Source organism: Amblyomma americanum, chromosome 4 (genome assembly GCF_052857255.1).
Source record: "Amblyomma americanum isolate KBUSLIRL-KWMA chromosome 4, ASM5285725v1, whole genome shotgun sequence".
Classification (NCBI taxonomy): Eukaryota; Metazoa; Arthropoda; class Arachnida; order Ixodida; family Ixodidae; genus Amblyomma; species Amblyomma americanum.
In genome coordinates this window covers 85478203-85492243 of record NC_135500.1, presented here as the reverse complement: position 1 = coordinate 85492243, position 14041 = coordinate 85478203, and the positions used below count along the sequence as shown (strand labels likewise).

The 14041-nt window shown below is 43.5% G+C and overlaps 1 protein-coding gene across 4 annotated transcripts in view; it reads left to right on the top strand.

The window, feature by feature from the left end:
- The window catches only part of LOC144130229 (uncharacterized), a 75110-nt gene that overhangs the window by 9009 nt on the left and 52060 nt on the right, over positions 1-14041 (top strand). For 2 of the 4 annotated variants that reach the window (XM_077664205.1, XM_077664202.1), the window contains exon 2: positions 9133-9162. The exons of 1 other annotated variant lie outside the window; for it this stretch is intronic. In XM_077664205.1, coding sequence (XP_077520331.1) covers positions 9133-9162 — 30 coding nt within the window. Of the gene's footprint in view, positions 1-9132; positions 9163-13862; positions 13931-14041 lie in introns of those variants that run through there. One more of the 4 variants, XM_077664204.1, reaches the window with a different exon arrangement.

The following is a 14041-nucleotide window of genomic DNA, read 5'->3' as shown; positions in this document are numbered from 1 at the left end:
GTGGACTATACAATCCGTGTCAAGTGCTTCACTCAAGGAGCGGTCAATTTCAGATAAAAATATATTACAGAGTACAGGGGCGACACACGAGCCAATGCAAATGTCCTTTCTTTGTAGATACGTTTGGTCATTGAAATCAATAAAAGTGGCCTTCAGATAAAACTCAAGTAATGACATGAAGTTGTCCACATTCAAACCAGAAGCGTTTTGAAAAGTCGTGGCTCCATTCCTATCAATGCAATCACGCACTGCAGCAATGAGATGTCGATGAGAAACCGAGTAGAAAAGATCTTCTACATCAATGGAAAAACCAGACCTAATGTTCCTATTAGTCTGAAGGAAGGCTATCACATCATCAGAGATCTTAGTTCCAAAGGGGTCTTCTATTTCCAGAGTCTTCAGGTGCTTGAGCAAAAATTGACTGATTTGCCGTTGCCAAGTATCCTTTTCGCTTACTATTGTCCGGAAAGGTATTTCCGGCTTGTGAGTTTTCGCCGAGAAAAAGACTGAAAGGCAGTTCTTTTCACACTTCCTGATGGCACTAGCTAGTTTATGCAGGTGCAGTTCCTCACAAAACGACACTGCACCTTTCTTCATTTGCTTCGTTTTCACTTCCACGGACCTGAAGTTCTTCTTGACTGCTTCTATTGCCTTTTTGTTGTTTTAGAGCGAATTATCTGCAGCTTGTGCAGGCTGACAAAGAAGGCGGTTTTGTTATAATACCATCCCAGTCAAGGACATACCGTGACTGGGATGTTATGATGCCGCAACCATTGGGAAAGATCTGGTGTGAATGAAGCGGAGAAGTAGCCGCTCGCCACAACTTCAGCGTTCCTACGTTTCTGGTGGCAGGCATGGAAGTTAGCATGGAGCTTCATGTTTTCGCATACGCAATTCTATGGGCGTATGGCGCTGTAGCGTACGTGTGCATACATGAAGCTAACAGAAAGACTAAGACAAATCTGCTGCTTTCAAAGAGAAGATTTGCGCCGCTAAACCAATCACTCTGACAAGACTTGACTAATTTCGGCGTTAATAGCAGCAACAATGTAAAGCTTCATCTTGAAGAACTGGAATTACGGCTTTTCTGACGTCATATTTTGGTCAAACTCTCAAATCATTCTTTCCTCGATCATGAAAGACCTGAACAACTGGAAGACATTTGTACAGAACTGAATTCTGGAGATTCGTGATCTCTCAGAGTTCTGTTGGCGTTTCTGTCCGGGTAAAGAGAACCCAGCCGACTTGCTTACCAGAGGAATCACTCCTAAACAGCTACTTTAGTAACGCTTATGGTAGCCAGGTCCGATATGGATTACAGACCACAGATGTCCGGTCGCCCCTCGATTCGTTAGAGCGACATTCAGCTTCATATTCCTGAGCCGAAACTGCCGATCAGTTCACATGTGAATACGGCCTTTTGGCCGAACTCATCTATTGATATTGAGAGATTCAGCTCCCTTAATAGGCTTTTAAGGACAACAGCGTGAATTTTTCACTACGTTAACAATTTAAAGAACCGTGAAAGGCGACTAGACCACTTCCGGCAACGGAAATTCAGAAAGCGGAACATCACATCGTTCACAAAAAGCTACAGACCCATTTTGAAGCCGAGGCAGACTGCCTGATAAAGAAACCCTCATTTTTCCCAGGAAGTAAATGAGGAAGCTTGGCCTATATTTTGACAGCGATGGCCTACTGCGACTCTCCCCGATCGATTGTCCAACAGGCACACGAGCAGGTTTATCACGCTGACGTTTGAGGTATCTTAACACAAGTGCGTGAACGGTACTAGATTCCCCATGTGCGGCAGCTTGTTAAGGTGAACCGAGGATGTTTCATCTGTCAGCGACTGAAAGCCAAGCCGTTTATACAGATTACGCCTCCACTGCCGGTAAACCGCAGCAACCGGTCTGTCCCTCTCCTTGTGACAGGAGTTGACTTTGCTAGACCTCTGTACATCAAGCATGACGACCATGAGAGCGTGTACATCACATTATTTATATGTGCCTTAACAAGAGCTGTACATTTGGAACTTGTTGGAAACATCACAACAAGGAACTTCCTGTATGCCGTGCGAAGATTTGTTTCTCGGCGTGGGCACTGTCAGACAATGGACAGCGATAACGCACGAACGTTTGTGTGATCTGCTAAAAAGGTAAAAAACTGTGGGAGATAAATCAACATCTTCATGTTCACGCATACTTCGCGGCTTATGACGTTCAATGGAAATTTATCTGCCCCAATGCTACCTGGTGGGGCGGAGTCTATGACAGACTCGTACATTCCGTGAAAATATATCTCAAAAATGTTGAGAAGGCGTCTACTCAGTCATAGTGAACTGAGCACGCTTCTCACTGAAATTGCGGCAATAATCAATTCTCGCGCCCTTAAATACGTATTTAATGATGTTGACAAGCTTCATCGCCTGCTGCCGGCCCGTTTTGGCTTGCCGATGGCTGACAGCGCTTCCACCCTTACCCTGGTCATATACACGGAATTGTTTTTCAGACAAGCTCAGTAGGCTTTGGCAAGAGCGGGTGAACAAGCTGCAAGTTTTTTGGTCACGCAGGGTAAAAGAGTGCCTGTGCGAACTCAGAAACTTTGCAACAAACCAGGTAAAGCAGCCCAACATGTTGAAACGCTGAAAAGTAGTGCTTCTTGGTGAACGGCAAGGCTCGGTACATCTCTGGTTCCTTGCTAGAATTGACGACCTTCATCTTAGGCGCGAGGTCAAAGTAGGTTCCTGCTCCCTACGGTCGCAATCGAGCACTATAGTCAGTGGTCCCATCCAGCTGCCGATAGGCCGAACGGCCAAACAAGGGGGCACAGGTTGCGACGACCCAAAGTGGCTCCACATGGCGACACGCGAGCCGCTAAAACCAGATGAGCTTCCCATAGGAAGACCAGATGGAAAGGCTTGTTTACAGGACTGCAAAAAATAAATAATGCACAGAGAAATTTCAATATGAAAAAATATATAATGACAAAAAAAGAAGAAAGTGAAGGGGACATGTGGGCGTCAAGGGACCAAAGATTGAGTTGAGCGGCAGATGGAAACAACTAGCCGAAAGTGACATGCAACAGGGGTATGAATTCAGACGACTCAGTCAGTGGAGGTACTTTGTCTATTAGGGTTGAAATTTTCTTTGGTTTCTGCCAACGAAAGAGACGATAGGGTGCCATGGTTTTCGTTGATGCCCTTTTGCACTGTGTTAAATTTGAAAATAAAGTATGATTCGCGTTGTTCACGCTTCCGGGTGTTTTTAAATCTACTCTGTAATATCATTACTTTATCAAACTCATGGCCTTTTTCGCGAAGGTGTCTCGAAAGTGTCTCGAATTTTGAAATTTCTCTGTGCATTATTTTTTTTTTGCATTCCTGTAAACAAGCCTTTCCATCTGGTCCTCCTATGGGAAGCTCATCTGGTTTTAGCGGCTCGCGTGTCACCATGTGGAGCCACATTGGGCAGTCGCAACCTGTGCCCCCTCGTTCGGCCGTCTTTCGGAGTCGCACGGCGCCGCACATAAGCGGCCAGACGTTTTTTCCTCTTTGCTTTTCTCTTTTTCTTTGCTTTTGTTTCTCTCTCTCGCTCTTTTTTTTTCTTCGCGCAGTAGCCGCGTGCGCGCGCCCAGCCCGGCATCCCTCTTTCACCACGCGCGCGCGCGCGCGCGCGTGTGTGTGTGTGTGTGTGTGTGTGTGTGTGTGTGTGTGTGTGTGTGTGTGTGTGTGTGTGTGTGTGTGTGTGTGTGTGTGTGTGTGTGTGTGTGTGTGTGTGTGTGTGTGTGTGTGTGTGTGTGTGTGTGTGTGCGTGCGTGCGTGCGTGCGTGCAGTGAGTTCACGGGTACACGATACGCCGCCTTTGCTTCCCTAATGTGGCATAGGTGTCTGTTGTGTTCCGGTCTCCCGCCCTCTTTTTTTCTTTTCTTTACATTTCCTTATTTCTCTTCTTTTTAAGCCTTTTGCGTGTCAAGTCCCATGCTAAAAGAACACGCACCCATGCATGTGTATGATCATTCTTGAAAAAGATCGGTCCTCCGATCGAAACGTAAAGTAAAAATGTTTCCTTAAACGTAGCGTATACTTCGATATATATATATATATATATATATATATATATATATATATATATATATATATATATATATATATATATATATATAAAGGCTTGTCCTCCAGCCGAGACGTCGTGAATTAAATCCTGTTACGTTTCTTCAATTTTCTTATATATATATATATATATAGAAAGCATAGCAGCGAGAGATGTTGTATGAGCAATGAAACTATTGTTTTGCTCAGGATGTGAACGAGGGAGACTGAAGAACAGGAAAATTAAAAATGCTGTTAGGCCCAATTTTTTTGGAGCTCTAAATGGAGCCCGTGCTCGTCTCCGTCTAGTTAAATACGAGTTTAAACGAATGTTCTTGACTTTTAGGAATGGCCATGGCGCCGATGGTCCGGGCCGTGTTTCCCTGTATTTATTTGTCATGGCGCTCTAGTTTGGTTAATTACGTCTGTGCAGCGTTTATGAGGACCAGTGCTTTGGGCCCTGACTTCCATAAGGTGCAATATCAAGATATCCCGACATAACGTTTGCATGCTGCGGTGTTGTTCCGAGCATGCAAAAACCATTTATTGCAGCGAAGTCTGCTGGAGGAATTTTTGTATTCCATTTAACAAATTTACTGGCGGGCGTCAGCACAGCAGGGCCACCGTCAGTGACAGGCGAAGGAATGATGATGATTATGGATTTTTATGGCGCAAGGGCATCTATGGCCAAAGAGCGCCATGACACAAGGTATTTTGAATTTTCTCAAGGTGGGATCAAGGACCCATTTCCCAAGCATTTCACCCTAAATAAGCCGAGCACCAGACCAGGGGAATCTTGTACCCATTGTATCACCGGTGGGTACCCGGCGGCACTGGGGATCGAACCCCGCACCTCCCGCATACGAGGCGGATGCTCAACCACTTGGCCACCGCTGCGGTACAGGCGAAGGAACAGGAGCGTAAATTGCTGGGCTAGTTGGTTCATAATGTTGTCAGGGTGGAACCAGCGGAACACAGACGCAGGACAAGAACAGGAGGTACACACACCACACCGCTGGACTTGCAACTGATTTATTTCGAAGAAAACCACCACATTTAAAGGATTCCCTGCGCAAGCGCACACTCTGGATGAAGGGAACAACTGTATTAAGATAAAAGAAAGTTATATTCTTTATCCGTGATAAAAACCGAGGGATCGCTGACACACTTTTCCTTGTTTTTCCTGATTAGAAACGCTTCAAGAATTTCACGCTCTCGTCTTGTTCTCCCCCGACCGATAATGCTCGTGCGGTGAAGCAAAGGAGAACATCCCTCGCATACCTTAACATGCAAGGCTAAATTGCTGCCAGTGCCTGAATTGAACGTTGTTCGGTGCTGCCTCAGACGTTCATTGATGCACCCTCCGGTTTGCCCGATGTAGGTTTTCCCACAGGACAATGGGATGCAATATACCACCCCTACTTTACACGAAGTGAACCTCGTCTGGTGCTTGGTTTTACAGGTCCCCTTTTTCTGCGGACCACCAGACATACGGGCGCACAAACCAGATAGTTTCCGGGGGGCAGAAAAAACCGCAGTGACACCGAATTTTTGTGCCACTTTTTTTAGACCATGCGATGTCTTGTGGCAGTAAGGAAGCACTTCAATCTTCTTCCTGTTCTCTTGCGATGGACTAGCAGACTTAGCCGACAGTTTCTTCATCTTATTCCCCAGTGATTCAGCCACTGCAAGCAAAACCGACGAGGGAAACCCAGAATCTGACAACCGCGCGACCTGCTCGGCCAGACTTTGCTGCATGACATGTGGGCAACTTTTCTTGAGAGCGTTCGAAAAACACAAATTCGCGATGCTGCGCTTCACCAGCTTCGAATGCGCCGATTCATATGGCAAAAGCGACTTTTTAGTCCTGGGCGAATATTTCCAACACACGTGCCCATCGGGTAAAAAAGTCAATTCTAAATCAAGGAACCTAATGGTCTTGTCAGATGGAATCTCTTTGGTAAAAGCCAAGTTGTTAGAGCATGCGCTAAAAACATTTAAAAGCTGGTCTGCCACAAGAGTGAGCTTGTCAGTTTCGTTTAATTTTAAAATGACTAGAAAATCGTCCACATATCTGAAAACCCTAATAACACGTGTGTCTTGAATGGAATCCTGTAGAATCGAGTCAAATTTTGCTAAAAAAATTTCGCACAGAAATGGCGCTACACACGAGCCAATGTAGATACCTCGGTTTTGCACCACGTACTTGCTATCATGTTGAACAATTGTCGAATTTAAATACACCTTCAACAGCTCAAGGAAAGATTCCAGAGATATGCCACACTTGTTCTGGAAGGAAATTGTCCCCGTTTTTTCAATTAATTCGCGTACAGCACAAAAGAGTTCATCATGCGGAACAGAGTAAAACAAGTCCTCAATGTCCAAAGAGAAGGCTGCATTGGCACCGGGAAAACCGGAACAGAGGCACTCCACCAGGTTCAGTGAGCTCTTCACCCTAAAGGGATCCGTCGGCACCAGACCATCGAAGGAAACCTTGAGGTAGTTGGAGACCACTTTTTGCCACGAGCCTTCTTCTGTTATACAGGATTCCATTCAAGACACACGTGTTATTAGGGTTTTCAGATATGTGGACGATTTTCTAGTCATTTTAAAATTAAACGAAACTGACAAGCTCACTCTTGTGGCAGACCAGCTTTTAAATGTTTTTAGCGCATGCTCTAACAACTTGGCTTTTACCAAAGAGATTCCATCTGACAAGACCATTAGGTTCCTTGATTTAGAATTGACTTTTTTACCCGATGGGCACGTGTGTTGGAAATATTCGCCCAGGACTAAAAAGTCGCTTTTGCCATATGAATCGGCGCATTCGAAGCTGGTGAAGCGCAGCATCGCAAATTTGTGTTTTTCGAACGCTCTCAAGAAAAGTTGCCCACATGTCATGCAGCAAAGTCTGGCCGAGCAGGTCGCGCGGTTGTCAGATTCTGGGTTTCCCTCGTCGGTTTTGCTTGCAGTGGCTGAATCACTGGGGAATAAGATGAAGAAACTGTCGGCTAAGTCTGCTAGTCCATCGCAAGAGAACAGGAAGAAGATTGAAGTGCTTCCTTACTGCCACAAGACATCGCATGGTCTAAAAAAAGTGGCACAAAAATTCGGTGTCACTGCGGTTTTTTCTGCCCCCCGGAAACTATCTGGTTTGTGCGCCCGTATGTCTGGTGGTCCGCAGAAAAAGGGGACCTGTAAAACCAAGCACCAGACGAGGTTCACTTCGTGTAAAGTAGGGGTGGTATATTGCATCCCATTGTCCTGTGGGAAAACCTACATCGGGCAAACCGGAGGGTGCATCAATGAACGTCTGAGGCAGCACCGAACAACGTTCAATTCAGGCACTGGCAGCAATTTAGCCTTGCATGTTAAGGTATGCGAGGGATGTTCTCCTTTGCTTCACCGCACGAGCATTATCGGTCGGGGGAGAACAAGACGAGAGCGTGAAATTCTTGAAGCGTTTCTAATCAGGAAAAACAAGGAAAAGTGTGTCAGCGATCCCTCGGTTTTTATCACGGATAAAGAATATAACTTTCTTTTATCTTAATACAGTTGTTCCCTTCATCCAGAGTGTGCGCTTGCGCAGGGAATCCTTTAAATGTGGTGGTTTTCTTCGAAATAAATCAGTTGCAAGTCCAGCGGTGTGGTGTGTGTACCTCCTTTTCTTGTTCTGCGTCTGTGTTCCGCTGGTTCCACCCTGACAGCGAAGGAACAGAGTGTGCGAATCTTCAAGTGCCAGTTGTCGTTCACCGACACCTCGTTTTTAATTTTCTCACAACTTTTGCAAAACAAACTTGAAGTCGTTCATTGGGCAATCAATTAACCTTTCCTTTGTCTCCAAGTAGGTTTGAGGACTTCGGGTTTTGCTTTCACTCAAGTGAGATTATTTGCGCGAACTGACCCTATTCCCATTGTTTGGAATTTGGTTTTGTTTGTGGTTTCTGAGGGTGTAACCCAAAGCGACTCAGGCTATGAGGGACGCCGTAGTGAAAGGCTCCGGAAGCTTCGACCAACTGGGGTTCTTTAAAGTGCACTGACATCGCACAGTACATGGGCTTCCAGCATTTCGCCGCCATAAAAATGCGACCGGCGCAGCCGGGATAGAACCCGCGTCTTTCGGGTCAGCAACCAAGCGCCATGACCACTTAGCCTCCGCGGCGGCTGGAATTCGCTACATACACATTTCTTCAATTAAAGCAAGGTGACAAGCTTTTGATAGTGGGTTTCGAATGTGGCTAGATAACCTAGCATCATGAGAAGATATTCATTTTGTTTCCATGCAAGTTTCTTCGCGAAAAAAAAAGTTTAATAACGGTTCTCATATATATCTTGTTTGAAAAGCCAGGTAGCGCGCAATAAGACACATAAGCTAGAACGAAAGTTAAGAGTTCATTGCATGTACCAGGAAGAGCAGTATTGAACGTATCAAAAATGTTATTAAATTTTAAGGCGACGTTTGGCGCCAGACTGGGTAATGCACCCCAAAAACCAAGCTGTCAAAAGCGTAATAATTTACTGCCACAGGCACCGAGAATGAAATCCAAGGTAAGTTGTTTAAGAACAGCAATGGCCCGCAAATATAATACGTGGAGTCTAAAACTGTGACTAACAACTCTCGAAAATTTGACCTGATGTTTGCAAAAGTTGCCCTGTGTGGAACCTGCAAGCCGGTATTCGAAAAGGGAATTTGTCCTCATCGTGATCAGCCAGAGTACACCCACTGCAGAGCAAGCAATCTTCCATATCTCTTCATTAAACATGGTTGTAATTCATCCAAATATGTATTTCTGCGTACTGGCTGCGCCAATATACATTCATTAGGGACTGGACTGGAGTGTGTCGTTGTGTGCCGCGTTTGCTCTGCGTGACGTGCTCCGATCTTTATTGAGATATGGGAATCCTCTTTATGGTGAATGATGAACACGAATCACAAATGACGTCGGCAAACCGAAATCATTTATGAGCTTAGACATGACCGTGCTGTGAAGTCGCGCTGGAGTACCTAGAAGCTTAATATAGTCTAATGTTTTTGTTTTCAGCCTCATTACCAGTACTTGGCCTCTGCCAAAGTAAGTATTTCAAGTGCGCATAAATCTCAGTTTTCCAAATGAAACGGGGTCCATTGCAGACATTTAATGCACCAAGAGCCGACATGCCGCGTGTTTTTGGTCATGTTATTTATGTGGGGCAGTTGTAGAGCGCAAACACAAGCGAAGCGTTGCAAAAACTTGGTCGAGTAGTTAAGATGGTACGGTTTTGACGCCGCGTTCTGAAGTTCTGAAGCAACGGGCTCACGTCTGGGTTCTACAGCTGGAAGAAATTTATTTATTGATGAACTCCAAGCGCCCTTCCGGGCATTTTAAAGCGAGGGAGTAAAATAAACAATGTTTAATAAAAAGCACGTAAGTAAAAATCGCGATTCACAAAGTACACAGAGTGGTTTTCCGGCAGAAATGCAAGTCCAAAGAAAGAATTTTCAGGAAGCTACGTTATTTACATAGGAGTTATATGGCATTCAACAGTGTTATAGTCTTAACAATTACATTATATGCGCACGTAATACCGAACAGGGATTGAACTACAACAGGGAATAAAGCCCTATAAATCAAGCGTGAAAAAATAACTTCCGTAAATTATTAACGACCAACCAACCAAGTCCACTAAACATTTTAGTCCGTTCAAAGCCTCGCGGAAGCACGCGTGGTCAAGTATGGAAGCGCATCTGTAGGGAAACTGTTCCAATGAGAGATGGCAAGTAGCAGCGCTGAATATCTAAGCAAATTTGTACGCGCAAATAGGGAGCTAATTTTATATAGTCTATCTAAACAACAAGATATATGGAGAGCAGGGCAAAAAAACGTTTCTCGAAAGTTTTATTAACCGTGATAGTTTATGCATTGAATATAGGCGGGCATTTCATCTTCTAGTTTGAAGTGGTAATGTGCTAAACCTTTGTTTAAGGCTACTTACTCTTGTTACGTGGGTATAATTGTGGGCAATAAACCTAGCTGCTCTACACTGAAGTGATAAAATAGAGTTTGCTAAGTAAGCGTGATGAGGGTGCCAGCTGATGGATGCATATTCAATTTGAGACCTGACAACAGATGTATAGGCTAGAAGTTTTGTTTGCTCCCTTAGCGAAAAAATGCTGTGCTAAAAATGCATTCCAAACATTATTTCTTATTTATTTCGCATTTTTTTGTCCCTATGGTTAAATTGCAGTATGAATTCTTTCTAATTATGCTACGAGTACTATTCTGAACATTCTTACAAATGCATCAAGAACGCATTTTCTGTCCGCTTAGTATATTTATTATGCATTAAAAATGTTGCACAAAAAATACATTAAAAGATACTACATATACACAATAAATACATTAAAATATACTAAATATATACAATTTATATATTAAAAATATGCAAAAATATACAAAAATACATTAAAGTATCCTAAAATATAAAATAAATACATTAAACTACAGTAAAAATACACTGAAAGTATACAATGAATACATTAAAATACAATCACCTCGGCTTACAAAAGGATGGCTAGTCGTATTCACCGGATAATACTGATCAATGTTGTCAAGAGCAGAAGTAATGACTGAACTGGTTGTAAGAATCAGGAGACAGACAATCCCGGAAAAAAACGTTGTCATCAAGAAGTCTATGCCAATGCAAGGGCACGAGACGGGACCTGAACGGGAAAGATTTCGCAACGCAGGAAATGCCGACGGAAAGCGAAGTCAGTAAACACGAACTCCTACGACAAGCCTAGTGCTTGGCTTAGCATATATATTCCCCAAGTCAGGAGACACATTATCTTGCCCGGTGAGGCGCTTTTCGCGCAAAGACTGTGGACCCTCAAATTGTCGCACAAGCGTCGGAGTGGCCACGTTTGAAACCGCAGACTACCTAGAACCGAACTGTTAGTCGTAACTTGCATCAGGCATCGGTTAGGAGTCGAACTGTGAACCAACAAATACATGAGTGTCTATGGGAGCCGGTCGGCCCTGCCATTCGGAGTCTTTTTCGCTGGCATGTTCGGGCCCGGAGGCGCGCATGGTGCCTCTCTGGTACAATGCTATCACGCTGTCCACGCTTAATTTAAATAAGTGGCGATTGACTTTCTGCTAGAAGTTAACATAAGCGATTGGACGAAAAGGGAGAGTTTTCACTGCTCCCAGAAGCGTGATATCGAGCACTAGGTCGTTCCACGGCAGCTTGAAGTGTGCTGCAATTATGCTGACGCGGACTACCGATTTGTTAGAGTTAAAGTATGCCACGCACGAATTGAATTCGCATTTAGGAAAGTAGAATTTAATTGCATTGCCAACATGTCATTTCCCGAAACGCGATTTCGAACACTAACTGTTCAACGGCGGCTTGAAGTATGCTGCAAATGCGTTTACGCGGACAGCTCGTTCGTTAGAAATGTAGAGAACTTTGGAGGCTTTAATGCCGTATTTGCGAAAGTACACTTTCAATACATTGCCAACATGCAAAGGCCATTTCCCGAAGCGCAATTAGGAGCACTAGATTGTTCTACGGCATATAAAGTGTGCATCAAATATGTTTAAAAGTACTGCCCGTTTGTTAAAATTGAAGTAACTTCAGACGAATTAATTTCTTATTTAGGAAAGAACACCTTTAATACATTGACAAGATGCTACAACCGCACACATATTTTTGCACGTGTTTCAAACGTGCTCGAAACATGCTTTAAGTGACGTGTACTTCGAACGCATTAATTTCATATTTACGAAAGTACAATTTTAATATACTGACAAGATGCTAAAACCACATTCGTATTTTTTTACGTATTTTAAACGTGATCGAAGCATGCTTTAATTGGCGTGTACTTGGAATGCATTAATTTCATATTTACGGAAATACACTTTTAATATATTGACAAGATGCTAAAACCGCATTCATATTTTTTCACGTATTTGAAATGTGCTTGAAACATGCTTTAAGTGAGGTATACTTCCAATGCATTAATTTCATATCTACGAAGGTACACCTTAATATATTGACAAGATGCTAAAACCGCATTCATATTTTTTCACATATTTGAAATGTGCTCGAAGCATGCTTTAAGTTAAGTATTTTGTCAAATTATATGAATATATTTCGAATACCAAGCATAAAATTCCAGGAACATATTTCCGGCATATTTTAGTGCATTCATGAATACAAAATATGTTTAAAATACATTTAAAATATCACGAAGTATATTCTAAACGTATTAGTTTTCGCTAAGGGTTGATTGGTTTGATACAGGGTGCGCTTCAGGAATCCGGAAGTTTCAGTGACATTGTTAGTATTGTTCTCAATGTGAATATTCCAAGTAAGGTCGAAAGATGAATGTAATCCTAGATATTTGATTTCTGATACATGTTCCGTGGCATAGTCTCTAATGAAGTAGGAACGAATTACAACATGTCGTTTTTAGTAAACGTCCGTGCTTTTGCTGTCATCCAACAGTGCCCTCCAACATGTAGCTTTTGTAGATAACAATATCTTCAATCTAAAGCACCATCTTCGCTGTTCTTGATTGGAAAACGTAAGCTCATGCTTACTTTGTACAGGAAACTTCACTGAACGTAATGATGGTAACATTTCGCTAGTGTACTCACTTCTGAAAATAGTTTTGTTTCCTCACGGTATTAATCTTTTTTCTGCAGCGCCTGCAAAAATGATTTAAAATGTGGTCCTGAGAGCTATGATGGCAATTTATTTTTGGTGCATTGGCAATCGTGATAAAAAATTCCATAGCGCAGCAGCGCTGGAACGGGTTCACAGAGCACCGGGGAGTGCGGAATCGCGCCGTTTCATCTCTTCTACGAATGGTTCGCAGCCGCATTCAATCGTTAGCATGAGAGTTCGGAGTCAAATATCAACTTTAAAAGTAGTATTAAAAGTAGGATCCCAAAAGAACCAAATGTAACGACCGCCTAGTGTATTCGCCTTAGTGTTCTGCTGCCAGTGATAATGAGAGCCTTAGGAACAAAAGGCCCGGCTATATGCTCACTAATAATTCCAGTTGCTACAATGCGCCAATGCTTCCAGTTTTCGGTACGTTCCTATGTGATATTCCTACGCAATCAAAGATGCAATGAGAACAGGATGTTTAGTTTATGCCCCCTGTCTCGAAAGTCCGTCGTCACCTTTAAGCTAAACAGCTCAAAGTCACAGGCACTCCTCATGCATGGACCGAAAAAAGCACTCCTGTTATCACCGACACTGAATTCTTTCTATGCGGGTTTAGCTTACCCAAATAAGGTTAACTTCTGTGCCAGCTTTCATGTCTAGCACCTACTTCCATGGAATGAGGGAAAAGATGTATAAATAAGAGAAGAGAGAGAAATCATTTTTTTTCTTAACCTCATCCGGATCGCCGTCCTGAGATTCTCGTAGAGAATTCGAGCCCGTAACGCCCATTACGTGGCCGATATGAGAGATGAGAGGGTGACCAGAGAGCTTGAATTTGTGTTCAAGCTCGGAGCACATATGCGCTTATGCTTATATGCACATGCATATGTTTGTTTCTTTTGTTTCCTTCTAATCAATGATGACCTAGGACCGATACCAGAAGGACGTGAAAGTATTGGTGCTCGTGAAGGCAGGTGTTTAAGAGTGCGAGGCGATGTCCCGAGAAAATACTGGTGGCGAAGTTATGGACGGCCATGTTAGCTATCCGTGCTGACTGCGATGGTGTTAGTTTGGTGAGCGTCAAGGCTTGCTTTTGGGATTGCTTTTGTTTCAGATGAAGACAGGTCAGGGACACTGGTCTGCTGACGGATTTTCTGATGGCGGTGGCCTACAGACGAAGTGGTAGTGTAGAATTCGGCGAAAGTTGCATCTCTGTAGTAGGTCTCATGGGTTTGCCTTGAGGTGACATGTCCTTGCTTCTTGGCGTCCCGAATCCCTGCGCCGGTCCATGAT